Source organism: Pagrus major, chromosome 6 (assembly GCF_040436345.1).
Source record: "Pagrus major chromosome 6, Pma_NU_1.0".
NCBI classification, from domain to species: Eukaryota; Metazoa; Chordata; class Actinopteri; order Spariformes; family Sparidae; genus Pagrus; species Pagrus major.
In genome coordinates this window covers 31,784,637-31,803,108 of record NC_133220.1, presented here as the reverse complement: position 1 = coordinate 31,803,108, position 18,472 = coordinate 31,784,637, and the positions used below count along the sequence as shown (strand labels likewise).

At 42.5% G+C, this 18,472-nt stretch overlaps 1 protein-coding gene across 1 annotated transcript; it reads right to left on the bottom strand.

The window, feature by feature from the left end:
* Positions 1–85: 85 nt before the first annotated feature.
* LOC140998611 (bactericidal permeability-increasing protein-like) lies at positions 86–14,794 on the bottom strand. Its single transcript, XM_073468945.1, has 15 exons — positions 14,692–14,794; positions 14,483–14,597; positions 14,257–14,385; positions 14,016–14,171; positions 13,838–13,901; positions 11,614–11,674; positions 11,436–11,527; positions 11,152–11,328; positions 11,013–11,072; positions 10,764–10,931; positions 9,713–9,780; positions 9,562–9,604; positions 9,415–9,478; positions 602–678; positions 86–446 (listed from the first exon to the last, which is right to left on the bottom strand). Exons 1-15 carry the CDS (start codon positions 14,792–14,794, stop codon positions 405–407), a joined length of 1,419 nt encoding a protein of 472 aa, XP_073325046.1. The 3' UTR covers positions 86–404.
* Positions 14,795–18,472: the final 3,678 nt, after the last annotated feature.

Below are 18,472 nucleotides of genomic sequence, written 5' to 3'. Positions count from 1 at the left end.
CACATTTGCCGAAATCGCTCCGTGAGCTACAAAGTCAGAAAGTTTTTAGAAAGAATTTTCCCAAAGTCAGCAACAGAAAGTGCTGCGATCTGCTTTGGAAGAAGCATGTTATTATAAAGAAGATGATTGTGGTGACAAACTGCAAACCCTGTCCTGCAGACTGTGTCCTGTTACTACACGACTGCAGTTACCCTGCTGGAGAAGTTCATCTACATTTCATATATAGAAAACCTGGTCTGTGTTCAAATTTAAAAGATACAGAAAAATAGAATAAAAAAGCCAAATTATAAAAAAAAAAATTGAGGAGATGCTTGTTTCTCAGGCTCGTAGAAGTTGTACTCTGGCTGTGATCATGGTGGCGTGTGCAGTGCAGAAATAATCTTTGGGAGTTTGCAGAAATGCCATTAACCTGTGAACCGGACATCTGTCCCAATCAGGATATTGTCCTAGAGAAAAACACACCACAGAAAGATTTTAACAGTTATTAACAGATCTGAGGTTATGAATTCTGTTGATAATCTACACATTTAAATTCCATGTCAAATAAGAAACGCAGCTCGCCACAAAACATGCATTTTGCAGAAAACATGCAGCCTCTTACCTTCAGGATCTGAACCCTGGTGTTCAGAAGGGTCATGTTTCTAAGTGCAGGAAGTGGGTATCCCTTTGCAAGTTGAACTATGAAGCAAAATTCATACATTTTAATAAACAAGCATCAAAGTCCAACATTACAAACATTATTATGATATTAGCCTGGGTTTTGTGTTAAATTTTAATTATATTGAACATCATGAAATAGATAAACATAACAAGAACTAGAACAAACGGGATTAAATGAACTCTAAAAAATAAAATTAAAGGTGAAATGCAATATAAGCACAGATGCTAACAATGTGCTAGGAGGTTGTATAAATATGACATTAATTAAAACAAAGTTGTTTAAAAAGGGAAACCAAGTCTTTCGCCTGTGTTTAATTTAATCTGCAATAACATTTTTCCTTCTGGCCACTTGGGGGCAGCAGGAACAAGTTGTGAACAGACAGACATTACATCACCTTTCACCTTGCTTATAATATTCACACATCCAGCAGTTATGGAGCAACATTATTATTTAATTGGATTCCTGGTGAATGTAAGTCCAACATTCACTCTCCTAGCTCTCTTTTTGGTCTCTACTGTCAAATTATGTGTTCTCATCTTATAGTTTTAGATGTATTATCTCATTTGTTAGAATAATATGCTCCCTTATTATGATTTACGACCAATTTATTTTATCCACCTATTTTGCAAGTCATACATACAATGTGACTTGTTTTTTTTGTGTGTGCAGAGAGGCATTGTGGGTTGTCATGTTGTTTAGTTCTAACGGAGCACTTGCCATGGCTACTGATGATTTTCCCGGAGCTGTGAAGAAATGAATAAACACATGGAAAGATCTATACGTTGTATTTCATTAATATGGCAAATGAAAACGGAAACGCAAGAGGTTATGGGCCCAGACGTGATACAGGAGGAGGAAGATGGCAAAGATTAGTTTTTGACGGAGATGAAAATAACTTTGAGCTGTGGGAAGTAAAGTTTCTCGGACACCTGCGCATTGGTAGGCTTAAAGGACACGATACACTCTGAGGATGACCCAGATCCAGAAAAGAACGACGAATGCTACGCAGAGCTAATTCAATTCCTCGATGATGAAAGCCTGTTGTTGGTGATAAGAGAGGTGGCAGATGACGGCAGAAAAGCGCTACAAATATTAAGGGACCATTACGCCAGTTAGGGTAAGCCCAGAATTATTGCCCTATACACAGAACTAACTTCACTAAAGAAAGAGTCAGAAGAAACTGTGATGGACTACATCATCCGAGCTGAAAAGGCAGTAACTTCCCTAAGAACTGCAAAAGAAGTCGTAAGTGACGGGCTGATAATAACCATGATACTGAAAGGCCTCCCAGAGTCATATAAGCCTTTCGCCATTCATACAACGCAGAGCAGCGAGAAATTAATGTTTGTCCAGTTCAAGAATAAAGTACAAAGCTATGAAGAGACAGAAAAGTTCGACACTAAGGTAAAATCAGACAATGTGATGAAAGCAGACATGTCATCTGTCGTCTGCTATGGATGTGGAAACCGCAGCCATATTGCGAAAGGTTGCCACCAAAAAGAAGAACCAAAGTGGTGCAGCTACCACAGAAGCTCACCACACAGTGACGAGACAGGCAAGAGAATGACCAAGCACAAAGATGAGCAGAAGAACAAGAAGACCAAGAGGAAGAACAAACATTTGTATTCAAGGTCATACAAACATTTCTGCCAGACAATATCAAAAGAAACGGACTAATGGTAGATTGTGGAGCAACATCACACATCATAACTGAAGAAAGCACATTCACAAAATTTCATGGGACCTTAGACCCAAATGCACATTACATGGAGCTAGCTGATGGAACCAGGATAAACAACGTGGCATTAAAACGAGGGGAGGCAGAGGTGTGTTTGCAAGACAGAGAAGGAAGATGCATCAAGGTCACACCTAGGAAGGCCTTATTCATCCCATCGTATCCACAGAGCATATTCTCTGTACAAGCAGCTACAACCAACGGAGCCAAAGTCATCTTCCAAGAGGGACAAAATGAACTGATACACAAAGAGTGGACTGTTTTCAACATAGAGGTGTATGAGAGACTGTACTACCTGAAAATGGTAAATGCCAAACAATGTGTTGAAAATATAGTAAATGATATGATGTCCAGTGACAAAGTGAGTTTATCTTGCGATGTCAAAACATGGCATGAAATTCTGGGACACTGCAATATTGATGATGTGTTGAAATTACCAAATGTAGTAGAGGGTATGAAGATCACAGGTAACACCAAGATAGACTGCATTGTCTACACTGAGGGTAAATTCACCAATAGCAAAAATAAGAAAACTGATGCAAAAGCTAGTGTGCCCCTGGAGGTAGTACATACAGACTTAGCAGGTCCCATTGAACCAACTACTCAAGATGGACATAAGTATGCAATTTCATTCACAGATGATTTTTCAGGTGCTGTGTTTGTTTACTTCCTTAAAAACAAAAGTGACACGACTCTGGCTACAAAGAAATTCCTTGCAGACAGTGCACCATATGGTAGGTTCAAGTGTGTAAGATCAGACAATGGCATTGAATACACTGAGTGATGCTTTCTAATCACTGTTGAGGGAAAAGGGTATAAGACATGAAACATCATCTCCATACTCTCCTCATCAAAATGGTACAGCCGAGAGACAGTGGAGAACCCTTTTTGAAATGGGAAGATGTCTCTTATTAGAGAAGGGATTACCAAAAGTATTCTGGCCCTATGCTGTACAACATGCCTCTCATGTTCGAAACAGATGTTACAATGACAGGACCAAAAATACACCATATTGCATGTTAACAGGAAGAAAACCAAATCTGTCAAAAATGTGGGTGTTTGGATCTGAGTGTTATACCTACAAACATGATCATAAGAAACTAGATCTCAGAGGTGAGAAAGGTATATTTGTTGGGCACAGTAAGAACAGCCTGGCATACCTGATCTACAATCCACACACAGAAAAGGTGTGAAAACATAGACTGGTGAAGTTCATTAAAAGGAACAGTGTTGAACAACAGTCACAAACTGAATTTGATTCAGAAATCCAGGGTTATGAAGACGGAAAGCTTTGTACTGAGAACAGTATCGATGTGACACAGTGAAAAGGAGGAAAATCTGTCCACAGAGTATACAGATGAATCACAACATGATGAGACAACAGAGAACGTAGTCCTAGATAAAACCAAAAACAGTGCAGATCCTGAACCTTGTCACAGTCAAAACCACCACCAAAAGAGAGAAAGAAAACCCCCAAAATACTTAGAGGACTACATAACAGGTGTTAAAGATAAAGATGTAACCCATGCAAGTGTTGATTATTGTTACAGGGCAGTTGTTGGGATTCCCCAGAACTACAGAGAAACACTGAGGTCACCCGAGGGGCCAGGATGGGAACGTGCTATGAAAGAAGAGCTCGACTCACTTAAAGAAAATGACACATTTGAACTGACCTCTCCCCCCAAGGGTAGGAATACAGTGGGGGGGAAATGGGTCTATGCCATTAAAGAAAATGCTGAAAAGGGGAGTATATTTAAGGCTAGATACGTTGCAAAGGGGTACAACCAAACAGAAGGCATAGACTACCATTGGACGTTTGCTCCAACAGCAAACCTCACTTCTGGGCGAGCATTGATGCAGGTAGCAGTTCAAAACGACATAATTGTTCATCAGATGGATGTGAAAACAGCATACTTGCATGCCCCAATAGAGGAAGAAATTTTCTTAGAACAACCAGAGTGTTTTGAAAAGACATCAGACACAGGAGAGAAACTAGTATACAAACTAAAGTACCAAGTACCAAGACCCCCAACATTAACAACTCTAGGGCAGAGAAGATCAGCCAGATAAGGCAGGAGCTGCGTGTCCTGAAGCGGCAGTACAAGGAAGCGTGAGAAGAGGAAAGGGATGCACTATCAGAACTTCACGGCATCCTCAGGAAGAAGCTCACTACTCTTCGAAGGGCAGAATGGCACAGACGGCGGGAGAAAGAGACTGCCAAGAGATGATCTGTCTTCATCGCAAACCCCTTTGGAGACACCAAGCAGTTGCTTGGGCAGAAACGAAGCGGCCACCTCGTTTGTCCCAAAGAGGAGATCGACCACCATCTCCGCAACACCTACAGTGATGCTGCTAGGGAGGAAGACCTAGGTCCCTATAGACCTTTGATAGACCCCCCAGGACCCACCACAGACTTCAACAGCAAGGAGCCCAGTTGGAAGGAGGTTCAGGAGGTCGTCAAGGCAGCCAGAGTCAGCTCAGCCCCTGGACCAAGCGGAGTGCCCTACAAGGTTTGCAAGAGGTGTCCCAGACTCCTTCACCAGCTGTGGAAGATCCTGAGGGTTATCTGGAGGAGGGGAATGGTAGCCCAACAATGGAGATTTGCAGAAGGTGTCTGGATTCCCAAGGAGGAGAATGCTAAGAACATCGAGCAGTTCAGAACCATCTCACTGCTCAGCGTTGAGGGGAAAATATTCTTTGCCATCCTATCCCGTCGGTTGATGGAATTCCTCCTGAAGAATGAGTACATTGACACCTCTGTACAGAGAGTGGAATCCCAAGGGTCCCAGGATGCCTCGAGCATACAGGTGTGGTCACGCAGTTGATCAGAGAGGCAAGAGAAGGGAAAGGAAACCTAGCAGTGCTGTGGTTCGACCTCACCAATGCTTATGGATCCATTCCCCATAAGCTGGTGGAAACAGCACTGGATCGGCACCATGTCCCAGGTAAAATCAGGGACCTTATCTTGGACTATTACAAGAGTTTCAAGCTGAGAGTCACCTCTGGGACAGTCACATCAGAGTGGCATCGGCTGGAGAAAGGGATCATTACTGGATGTACTATTTCAGTGATCCTCTTTGCCTTGGCCATGAACATGCTGGTCAAGTCAGCCGAAGTCGAGTGCAGAGGTCTGCTCACCAAGTCTGGAGTCCGCCAGCCCCCCATCAGAGCCTTTATTGATGACCTGACAGTTACAATGATGTCAGTGCCGGGGTGCCGTTGGATCCTTCAGGGCTTGGAGAAGATCATCACCTGGGCTCGGATGTGTTTCAAGCCTGCAAAATCTAGGTCCCTGGTGCTCAAGAAAAGGAAAGTGACTGACAAGTTCCGCTTCTCTCTGGACGGTACCCAGATTCCATTGGTCACCATGAAACCCATCAAGAGCCTCGGCAAGACCTCTGATTGCACCCTGAAGGACGCTGCACCTATCAAGGCCACAAATCGGGAGCTGGAGGCGTGGCTGACAGCAGTGGACAAGTCGGGTCTGCCTGGTAAATTCAAGGCTTGGATTTACCAGCACGGTGGTCTCCCCAGGATTCTGTGGCCCCTGCTTGTGTACGAGGTCCCATTAACATCAGTAGAGGGCTTCAAGGGGAGGATCAGCCGCTACCTCTGTAGATGGCTGGGCCTGCCACGAAGCCTGAGTAGCATCGCTCTGTACGGGCACCAACAAACTGAATCTCCCCATTAGCAGCCTGAATGAGGAGTTTATGGTTACCTGTGCAAGAGAGGTGCTGCAGTACAGGGAATCCAGTGACCCGAAAGTCTCCCAGGCTGGCATCGTAGTCAGGACTGGGAGGAAGTGGAGGGCGCAGGAAGCAGTCGAGCAGTCGAGCAGGCTGAGTCATGCTTGCATCACAGTGTGCTGGTCGGCCCAGTGGCATCTGGACGAGCAGGGCTTGGTAGCGTTCCAACCACGCGCTATGACAAAGCTCTGGGCAAAGACAGACACCGACTGGTCCAAGAGGAGGTGAGAGCTGGTGTGGAGGAACTGCGAGCAAGCCAGATGGTGGGGATGTGACAGCAAGGCGCATGGACGAGATAGGAACAGGCAGTGGACCGCAAGATCTCCTGGTCCAAGCTGAGCCTCACCGGATCAAGTTCCTGATTGCGTCCGTCTATGACGTCTTACCCAGCCCATCCAACCTCTTCTGCTGGGGCAAGGTTGACACACCAGCATGTCCTTTGTGCCTCAGAAGAGGAATGCTAGAGCATATCCTCAGCTGTTGCCCAAAAGCCCTGGGAGAAGGACGCTACACTTGGCGCCATGACCTGGTGCTGAAGGCGATAGCAGAAACCATCTACACCAGCATCACCCAGAACAAGCCTCTCCGACCAGCAAGGCAGGTGATTGCTTTCGTCCGAGCAGGGGAGAAGCCTAAGCCCAAGCCAAGGGGGGCAGTAGGACTCCTTGGAACCGCACCGGACTGGCAGATGAAGGCCGACCTGGGGAAGCAGCTCAGATTCCCAGAGCACATTGTTGAAACCACCCTGAGACTAGACATAGTTCTGTTCTCAGATTCAATAAAACAGGTGGTCCTACTGGAGCTGACAGTTCCCTGGGAGGAGCGCATGGAAGAGGCCAATGAGAGTAAGCGTGACAAGTACGCCGACTTAGTGGAGGCGTGCCGCAGACGGGGGTGGCGTGCCCGGTGTGTGCCAATAGAGGTAGGCTGTAGAGGCTTTGCAGTGCGATCTCTCTGCAAAGTATACAGCCTGCTTGGCATCACAGGTGCACGCTAGAGAAAGGCCATCAAAACCACCACAGAGGCTGCTGAGAAGGCCTCTAGATGGCTGTGGATCAAGAGGGGCATTCCATGGGTACATGCTACTTAGACACAAGTCGGGACTTGATCAATCCCGGCTGGGTCGCCTGGGTAAAGGTGTATGATGTTGAAAGACACGAAACACCCAATGATCCTAGGTTCCATCACTGATGATGTGTCTAAGTGCATCAATAGATGTATATTTAACAACTAGAAGAAAACAGCTTTGTGAGAAATCTATCTGACCACTATGTGTATAGAAAGCAGATAGGAAATGAAACTATTATCGTGTTAATCTGAGTGAACGATCTGCTCAACAGGTTCAAAGAGACCAAGAAATCCCAATTCAAAATGAAAGATCTGTGGAAAAAATCATTCTTCCTGTGCATTGAGTTTGAACAAAAGGCAAAGGAAATCAAAATGAGTCAGAAAAGGTACATCCTAAAAATGCTTAAAAAGTTCGGAATGTCAGACTGTAAACCTAGTTCTATCCCATGTGAGCCAAGTGACAGCGAGAAGGAGGGCAACAGCAATGATGTTGCAAATCCCAAAGAATACCGGGAAATTGTAGGCAGTCTGATATATGCCATGACTTGTACCAGACCGGGTATTAGTTGGATAGTGAGTAAACTGTCGCAAACACTGGCAAAGCCAAAAGCAAACAACACTAACGAACTTAGTGGCTGCTAAACATGTTTTGAGATACCTAAAAGGTACTTATGACTACAAGTTACACTTCAAGAAAACCGATGAGGACTTGAAACTAATAGCCTTCAGTGATTCTGACTGGGCATCTTCTGTTGAAGATAGACGTAGTACAACAGGGTACCATTCAAGCTTAACAAAACAAGGCCCTGCCATCTCATGTAAATCAAAGAAACAACCCACAGTGGCATTGCCAACATGCAAAGCTGAATACATTGGCATGGCAAACACTACTAAGGAAAGCATGTATCTAACCCAACTACTAAATGGCATAGATAATAGAGCCTACAGTTGCACAAAGATCCATGGAGACAATCAGGGTGCCATTGCACTGAGTAAGAATCCAGTGCACAGATAGAGGTCCAAACACATAGATGTAAAATATCACTTCATTCATGATGCACAGAGGGAGGGCAAAATAGACACTGTCTATTGCCCATCAGAAGACATGGTTGCAGACATATTGACAAAACCTGTAACTAAGATTAGAATGGTTCTTCTAGAAAAGGTTCTTCTTTGGAAGTTAAACTTGTATGAAGATGTATATGGCTTTGGATGATGAGAACAAGTGGGGGTGTTAAATTATGTGTTCTCATCTTATAGTTTAAGTTGTATTATCACATTTGTTAGAATAATATGCTCCTGTATTATATGATTTACGACCAATTTATTTTATCCACCTATTTTTGTAAGTCATACATACAATGTGACTTGTTTTTGTTTTTTGTGTGTGCAGAGAGTCATTGTGGGTTGTCTTGTTGTTTAGTTCTAACGGAGCACTTGCCATGGCTACTGATGATTTTCCCGGAGCTGTGAAGAAATGAATAAACACATGGGAAGAGATCTATATGTTGTATTTCATTAATATGGCAAATGAAAACGGAAACGCAACATCTAACAACTTCTGAGGGAAATATCTTGCTTTTTTGCTCCACTGTGTTCACCAGCTAGTCTCTAACTGTCTGTCTGTGTTTGGATACCGAGCAGGTAGTGTTCAGTGGGTTTTAAGGGCTTTTTCTCTAAAAAATAGCTACCTGACTGCTGTGGTGAGAGTGAATTAAAACATGTTGCAGCTGTACAGGTAACCAATGAGCTGAAACTCAATGTAAAGCTCCATAAAGCTGAGGAAAGCAGCAGATTCAGCTGGTAATTCTCTGTAGGCTCATCATTACGACGGACTCCTTTCACATTGACACGTGATTTTCACATTGTTGTTGATTTCGGTATCGATTATAGCTGCTTTTAAACAAAACCACATTCCTAGTTTCATAAATTAGGGTGTAACACATACAATGATAATGAATCTGCAATATAAACATGTCCAAGACTATTAAGAGCTTTGAATGTAAGTGAAAGAATTTGAAATCAATTTTAAAAGTTACAGGAAGCCAGCACAGCCTGTCCGCAATTGGCTTGACTTCTCTTTTGGGTTTTATACAGCACTGTTCAGATTCAGAGTTGTGTACCTGAAGCCTGTCAGCAGAGCATTTAGTAGTGATATGGCACCTTCTTCATATAGAGTACAAACTGAAAATGCAAGAACTCACCATTCAGCGCAGGTATCGCCACCAATTTGAGGACCATTTCAAAGATGCTGTTGAGGGATTTGACCTGCGGGGGTTAGAGTCAGGGTTAGTCTGTTGTGTTGGTACTGATGGTACCTACGGTGACTCATGTTAGAATGCAGCTCTCACCTGAAACTCTCCCACAGAACTTGTCCCCATGGTCAGATCAAATCTGTGCAAACCAGACAAGCAAAATTAGACTGTGATGTTCATTTTTACGAAGACCTTTTGGCCCCACTTTTCTCTTCTGAGAGCAAGTAGTATTTTTTTAGTAACTCACTTGTTTAGGGTGACAGCTCCACCCAGCCTCATTCCTCTGAGAAACACTCGGACACTGACACTGCTCTCCTGTAAAGACAATTACATAAAGTCAAACTCTTGAAATAAACAACAAAGTTTTTGCCAACGTCTTATCTTTTATTGAGACCATTTGCTTTTCCTCTTCACTAAAACTTGAATCTTTAAGTTTTAGAAACTAAAAATTCTCAGATTAATTGTTAATGACACCATTGACATAGCTTGGTTTACTATAAACCTCACTTTCACTAATCTCGATTTTTTTCCTGGAAAATTGAGGGTTGAATAACGACACTGAGGAGGCGTGTCTGCCACTGCAAAACCAAACCAGGAATAGGCATAGTTTTACCCAGTCGCTATTCCCAGGTAACGGTGGAACAACCGTAATAACTGTGGAAACTCTACACTGCAAAAGAGGAACCCCGCTGATGGAGGAGGCAAAGAAGGTGACGAGGAAGAATGATAGAAACCGAGGTAAAACGAGAGTGGACCGACAATGGAGAGCGCCGTGACTGTGTCAAAGTCTGTTCCCCCGCTGATGTGTTCCCCCTTCCCAGCAGGACTTGAGACTGTTTTTTCCACTTGATCAGCAAGTAACAAAACCTGCCTACTTATTTATACAACTCTGTGTTTTACTCCAAAGTGGGATTTTTAGGGTTGTTTTTTTTTTGTCTATTTGAGCTTTACAGGAGCAACATGTAAGAACTGGCCTCCTGTTGAATTCAAACTACAGACAAAACGAAACAAATAGTGGGCAGCGTATTACAATCGCAACTGCTAATTGCTGCTAGCTTTAGCTGCCATTACCTACTTAGCTGAGTTAGCAGTGTAGCTAGTGGCCCAATTAGCTGACGGGGGTATGCCCGCACTGTGAGCTCACATCATTAGCACAGGAGCCATGGGCAGTTGGGACTAGCTGGTTAGCATGATAACCTTGAGTACATTTTTTCTGCAAAACAATATATAGAAGTCTTTTTTCCTTTTTTTGTTTTTTACAGTGTTCACTTTTTCATCATGCGAGCTGTGTAACCTACCAAGTTCAGGACAAAGAGAGAGGAAAGCGTGGCATTGGGTTGGATAGCGTAGGCCGTCACCGTGCCAGTGACATTAACTGTCATGTTGTCAGGCTCAAAAGTGACAATGGGATCTTTAGCTGCCTTCACCACCAGTTTCATCATCAGGCCTGGGAAATGCCTGGCAATCTGAAAATAAACCAAGATACAGCTGACTGCTCACCAATGAAGGTAATGCTTCTTATAAAATCAGTGGAATCTGTGTGTCACCTCCGGGATGAAGAGTCCAAACGTTCTGGTGTTGAGTCGGATGGGCGAAAATCCTGGGATCTGTTGTGACAGAAAGGATGTAGATCAGTGTGATGTCATGAAGGTGGATTTATTAGGAAATTTGGAGGATAAAGCTCACCATGTCATCAGTGACGTCCTGGCTGAGGATTCCAGCTCTGTTGTAGACGAAGCCTGCAGAGTTGGCAGTGTAGGCGGACAAGCTGATGTACACCATGTTGTTGACCTGGGGCGGCAGGGAGATGGCTTTTGGGGAGAAAGGAGGCTCCTGATGGTTCCCGATGTTGTAAAACTCACCCTAAATGACAAAGACGGGCAGAAAAGTTGTGATATGACCACGACTGTCTATTTCTTTATTACCAACCTGTCCTTAAATGTACAGTATAACAGTGTGCAATTTTTTACCTTCAAGTTCAAGTCAATGAAGGATGTTGTAACTGAGGGCGATGACACCATGGAGTATTCAATCTCTGCATGCTTGTCCACCCTGGCCAAAACTGCAGTGAGGCAGAAAGTCTCTCAGATATTCAGCATCAAAACATCCAAATATTTCACACAAAGAAATTTTCTTTTCTTGTTTTACCTTTGAGAAGTTGCAGACGAGGGTTCATAGCAGATACTGCCTTGGTCACCAAAGGGCAGATCTGCAACAATGAAGAGCAGAGAAAAATCTATTGTTGCCAAAATGAATACACCATTGTTTACTTTTGTTTTGTAGATCAGATTTTTAGAGTAAATGGAGATACCTCTGAGGCAGATTTTTTTGTTTTGTTAGATCTGAAGGATTGTAGTTTCTCTACACTCTCCACGATAACTTCCAATCATCAGAATGTATTTTTGTTGTGGCTGAATTCATTAAACATCATAAGATCGTAAGTTTAACTTGTAATTGAGTATTTTTATACCATTGTCTACATTGTTTACTTAAAGCTATTATAAGGAATGTTCATTTTCTGATGGTTCTGGCGCCCCCTGTGGACAAAAGATGACGATGGCAACACAAAATTGGATCGCTTTAGTGTTGCACCATACCAACAGCCTGTAGGGCAGATTCTTTCCTCAGGCTGTGCTACCTCCCAATTCATCCTCAACACTCCGCTCCAAAAAATAGTTTTAAATTATGACTTATCTGACCCGGTGACAGGCATTAAGAATAACTGTAATAACTATAGCAAATCTTCTCGCAGATGGTCTCCTTTGCTTATGTAGGTCATATAGAGGCATCAGTATTAAAGTGACCAGTTAAAAGTTTCTTGTAGTACGTTTAAGTAAAGTATCATTTGCTAATCTTTTCTGACATTTATCCAACTGAAAACAGTGAAAGACAATATATATATGTGTATATATATATATATATATATATATATATATGTATATATATATATATATATATATACATATATATATATATATATATATATATATATATATATACACTGAACAAAAATATAAATGCAACACTTTTGTTTTTGCTCCCATTTTTCATGAGCTGAACTCAAAGATCTAGAACATTTTCTATATATACAAAAGAACCATTTCTGTCAAATATTGTTCACAAATCTGTCTAAATCTGTGTTAGTGTAACCTTCACTGGCTCCCTGTCCCACACCGAATCAACTTCAAGCTCCTCCTACTCACCCATAAAGCCCTCCACAACCAGGCCCCTCCCTACCTCACGGACATCCTCCACCACCACACTCCTTCTCGAAACCTCAGATCCTCAGACGCTAACCTTCTCTCACCCCCCCTCAGGACCAAGCACCGTACCTGGGGGGACAGAGCCTTCTCCATTGCTGCCCCCTCCCTCTGGAACTCCCTCCCCAAACACATCCGTGACTGCCCAGACTCATCCACCTTCAAGTCATTACTCAAAACCCACCTCTTCAAACTCGCTTTTCATCTGCACCTGTAGCTGTTTGCTGTACTCAACCTGTTCTCCCAAAAAACCTACACAGATCCATATCCTCATACACTGTTCTTTTTACTACATATTTCTCCTCTATCGCACCATGCACCTGTGTTTATGCACCATGCACTTGATTTTATGTATTCTTGTATGTATTCTATTCTTGTAAAGTGTCTTTGAGAGTTTTTAAAAGCGCTGTACAAATAAAATGTATTATTATTATTATTTATTATTAGTGTTCACTTCTCCTTTGCCGAGATAATCCATCCCACCTCACAGGTGTGGCATATCAAGATGCTGATTAGACAGCATGAATATTGCACAGGTGTGCCTTAGGCTGGCCACAATAAAAGGCCACTCTGAAATGTGCAGTTTTGCTTTATTGGGGGGGTCTGGGGGGGTCAGAAAACCAGTCAGTATCTGGTGTTCAGCTCATGAAAAATGGGAGCAAAAACAAAAGTGTTGCGTTTATATTTTTGTTCAGTGTATGTATATAAGTATATATATTTCATTGATTTCTGAAAATGTATGCTTATTGTGAATTTGATGCCAGCAACAGGTTCCAAGCAAACTGGGACGGGGCAACAAAAGACTGGGAAAGACCTGTTTGGAATATTCCACATTTTCATTGCTGACAGGTGATAGTGTCATGATTGAGTATTAAAGGCTCAGTTGTTCAGATGGGGCGAGGTTCACCACTTTGTGAAACACTTGATTGTATAAAGGATATTACTACATCACACTCCATAAAGTCGTTGCTGATTGCGCTCTTTTTTTATTCCGTTTTATACAACGTCCACATTTTTGGGTGTCAGGGTTTCCTCCATGGCTGCTCTCGGTAAAAGTTTCTCTTAGCAGTGAACAAGTTAGAAGAAGAACATGTTAAGAGGATTTCCCTCACCTGTTTCTCCAATGCTCTTCGCAAAGCCATATTAATGTGTTTTGAGAAGAGATTGTACAGCCAGCTGCAACAGAAAGCAAACATGGTAATTAGAGGAGAATGCAGTGTGTCAAGGACGAAAAGTTACACTGATCATTCACATGACTTCAATCGTAGTGCATGGCAGGGTTTCTTTTACCTGGCCCCACGGTGGAATTTGACTTTAGCACTGCCGACATTGGCCGCACAGTTGGCACTACTGACCACGGGATGGCCTGTCGCATCACTGCTGATGGCAATACTAGCAGAGATACTGAGATCCTTCACATCCAGATCAAAATAGCCACTGCCACTTCTGTCAAGAGAGAGACATCACTGCTGTAGCAAAATATCACACAATAGATTTTAGTGCATTAAAGAAGAAATATTTTCACACTCACATAAAGAGGTACTTGACCCTCCAGTTTCCACGCAGACTGATAAAGGCACCACTAATGGACATCTTGACACCCGTCCCTGGCACCAGATTCACTGCAGATGTCGGCAATCCCACACTCGTGATAACGATACTGGAAGAAACAACATGCTTCTTTGTAAAGGCACTTGGCTTCCCAGTATCCCAGTTTTCCAACAGAATTTACAGTGTTGGATGAATTGGTGACTTACTTTGACAGGCTGTAACTGACCCTGCCAATGACAGACAGCCTCTCTTTCCCTGAAAAATCAGGGACCCGGATGGCTTTGAGTTTCTCCTGGAGTGACGCCATCCCCAGTTGTCTGCCTATAACGAAATGCAAGACAATTTGATGCTGAAGCACTGGAGAGATCGTTGTCGTTTTCCGACTGACAGAGGAAACCGGTGCTGCAGTGCTTACCATATTCAATGCCTTTTGCTGTTAGTCTGACCTTCACCCCGGGTTCGGTGCTTAAGGTCATAGGGATCAATGCCACCATAGCCAGCCAACAGAACAGGGACATCTTGACTGTTGGGAGACAAAAAGGACAAGATTGTTGACAGAATTCTCATCATTTTTCTCAATATGACACCTTAAAATCAGGCGAAGTTTCTCCTTTTGTGTGATTGGCAGGTTTGCTTTTCTACAAAGTACATTTAGGAAGCAATGCAACGTGGCTTTGTCTTTATAGAGCACCTCTCCTGTTTATTACAAGTTACTGGTTCCTTATTCTTCAGATATCCCATAGATAGATGCCTTAACATAGATACTTACTCAGTGGCTTCTCCTTAAAGCTCAGACCATTATTTACTGTACTACTGTAATCATAGACCTCTGGAATGCGACAAGGAGCCCTGCTTCTTCCAAAAGATCAGCCATAACATTTTTTGGTTCGTCCTCTAACGGTGTCTTCTGTTTTAATAAGCATATCATATATTTTTTTTAAAGGGGCACTTTGTAGTTTTGGAGAAGAAATTCAAACACAGAATTTCAATATTCCAATTTCAATGAGGTAATAATACAAACTCAGAAATATTTCTTTCTTTCATAAACAAATAAACGAGCTGTTCTTAGAGGGAAATGAGGTCTCCAGAACACTGTTTGAAGCTAGGAAGGTGGCAGGGTCCGCCACATATAAACAAAGTAAAACGGTATGAAACTGTGTCGTCCTTCAAGGTCAGTATGTTTATTCAGTCATGAAGTGAGTTCATTTAGTTTGTTTAGGCATAAAAAAATCAGTCAGTGAAGATCTTTCTCTTCTGAATAAAATTTCTTCCCCCAAACTACAAAGTGCACCTTTAAAATAAAGGCTTAACATGAACATTAAATCCACAACAACTTAATGTCGTGGACTGAAAAGTTAAGTCATGTTTCCCTCTGAAAGTATCTTTCTGCACTGTATATCAGATCATTTTGAGATAGAGATACTTGTAATTGTACTACTTGAGTACGTGTACTTTCCAGTGCAGCCTTTGGATTCCTGTCACCTGTAGAAGAAACCACATCAGCACTTGATTGAATTAGGCTGAGATTAAAGGCGCAGGCCACCATTTTAGTCCAGTCTGAAAATGGATATTTGAATCAGTGTAGATATTTTTGAGGTTTTACAGATGGAAATAACTTTCTGGATCATTCAAGTCATCGCGTTTCAAGACACAATTTCAAAATTTCAGTGCAAGAAAATGCTACGGCCGTCACGTGCTGTTTTTCTACAATGAAGAGCAGTGGAAGTAGTGGAAATCTGTCTTCAGGACATTTCCATGTTGGTCACAAGTGCAGTGAAGGAAGGGAGGTGTTATTTTCTGTATTTATGTGCACAAATAAATAAAGAATGAAACACTCTTTGTCTCTGACTGGACATTCAAAGACATCAGCACTTAATTTCTCCCTAAGTCATTATATTTCATCAAAATGTTGGCCTCCACGTCAAAAAACAAGCAGCACTGACACTACTATCTTTCCTAATTTGTTTTGCAGCCATTTCAGTAACTGAATGTCTATCGTATGAAAACATCCTTCACCCCAAACACATCAGAACCAACTTCAGGACAACTTATCCACACTGGAATCTGCCTTTGTTAAAACTTTCTGATAACTCAAGTTTAAAGTTGGACCCATGCAGATAATATACAGCCATTCTTACCTGAAGCAGCAGTTTTTCAGGACCAGATGTGTCACTCTGACTACCAACAACTGGACTGGGACTTGCATTTATATAGACAGAGTGAAAGAGGAAGTGAAGCACACACCCTCTGATTCACTTACTTACTCAGAAACTACTCATATCAGTCTCATATCGATTCTATGTTATTATGACTGAAATGTGCTTTATTTGGAAGCAATTCGTCATGTGATTAACTTTAGCCTACTAGTTGCATTAGTTGTGCACTATTAGATGAATCCGCTGCTTCACCGCTCCCCCGCATCCGTAGGGAGAGCTGAGGTCCGAGGTGACCCTATCCCCCAGACTGCTAGCGGTAGCCATGTTGCTAACACTGTCTTTTTGACACGGAAACGCTAGGGGGGTGGAAAGTTGACAGAAAGTTGTCAATTTGAGCTTTACAGGAGCAACATGTAAGAACTGGCCTCCTGTTGAATTCAAACTACAGACAAAAAAAAAAACAAATAGTGGGCAGCATATTACCATTGCAACTGCTAACTGCTGCTAGCTTTAGCTGCCATTACCTACTTAGCTCAGTTAGCAGTGTAGCCAGTGGCCCAATTAGCTGACGGGGGTATGCTCGCACTGTGAGCTCACATCATTAGCACAGGAGCCATGGGCAGTTGGGACTAGCTGGTTAGCATGATAACCTTGAGTACATTTTTTCTGCAAAACAATATACAGAAGTCTTTTTTCCTTTTTTTGTTTTTTACAGTGTTCATCTTTTCATCATGCCAGCTGTGTAACCTACCAAGTTCAGGACAAAGAGAGAGGAAAGTGTGGCATTTGGTTGGATAGCGTAGGCCGTCACTGTGCCAGTGACATTAACTGTCATGTTGTCAGGCTCAAAAGTGACAATGGGATCCTTAGCTGCCTTCACCACCAGTTTCATCATCAGGCCTGGGAAACGCCTGGCAATCTGAAAATACACCAAGATACAGCTGACTGTTCGCCAATGAAGGTAATGCTTCTTATAATATCAGCGGAATGTGTGTGTCACCTCCGGGATGAAGACTCCAAACGTTTTGGTGTTGAGTCGGATGGGTGATAATCTTGGGATCTGTTGTGACAGAAAGGTTGTAGATCAGTGTGATGTCATGACGGTGGATTGATTAGGAAATTTGGAGGATAAAGCTCACCATGTCATCAGTGACGTCCTGGCTGAGGATTCCAGCTCTGTTGTAGACGAAGCCTACAGAGTTGGCTTGGCTGACAAGCTGATGTACACCATGTTGTTGACCTGGGGCGGCAGGGAGATGGCTTTTGGGGAGAAAAGAGACTCCTGATGGTTCCTGATGTTGTAAAAACTCACCCTAAATGACAAAGACGGACAGAAAAGTTGTGATATGACCACGACTGTCTATTTCAGCAGATGGTTTTGTTTTATTTGCCCAGATGTTGAGGTGTCCTTCTATCTCACCCTCCTGTAAACTTCCTGTCTCTTTTTGGAACCACGTTCTAACAAATAACGAGTCTCTATAAAAACTGTTCGCAGTGATGTCTGGAAATAATAAGTAACTGGTAAACTTTTTATGAAAGTACATGCTGATGTTGAATAATATAAAAAATAAAAATAAAACATTTAAAGATTTGGCTGCTGTGAAGACCACTACAGCAGTTTCATTTGCCTCTCTTGTACTGAGGTGGAGGCAGAAATCTTAACAGGCAGATATTTTAAAAACCAAATCAATCCTGATCCACTAGAGGTAAGTGAGATTTTTTTTTCTTAGTTTGGGTAAACTGACCCTTTAAACTGTCCTTTACATCGGCCACTCAGTCCATATTAACAAACTGACCGTATCTCTGTCAGCTCCCTGGGAGGACTGGCATCTTCCCGCAGCTGCTCTGCTGGATTCTTCATAGAAGATGTCATCAGGATGGATGTATCCCTCTGGCCACACCTGACAAACATCCACGTTAACTCAACTAAATGAATGTAGAACATCGCACTGATGTGTAAATGTATTCAAATGTCTGCCCAGAAAATGTACTGATTAAATTATTACACAGAGTTTTGATGGTGAAGATGGATTTCAGACA

What these genes read in the sequence shown, in the direction of transcription:
- LOC140998611 (XM_073468945.1), bottom strand. Translation starts at nt 14,794, where the DNA reads ATGTCCCTGTTCTGTTGGCTGGCTATGGTGGCATTGATCCCTATGACC. An exon ending in AGCAAAAGGCATTGAATATG is followed by an intron (nt 14,598 to 14,691) that starts GTAAGCACTGCA and finishes ATTTCGTTATAG; the next exon opens with GCAGACAACTGGGGATGGCG. An exon ending in CCAGGGTTCAGATCCTGAAG is followed by an intron (nt 447 to 601) that starts GTAAGAGGCTGC and finishes GTTTTTCTCTAG; the next exon opens with GACAATATCCTGATTGGGAC.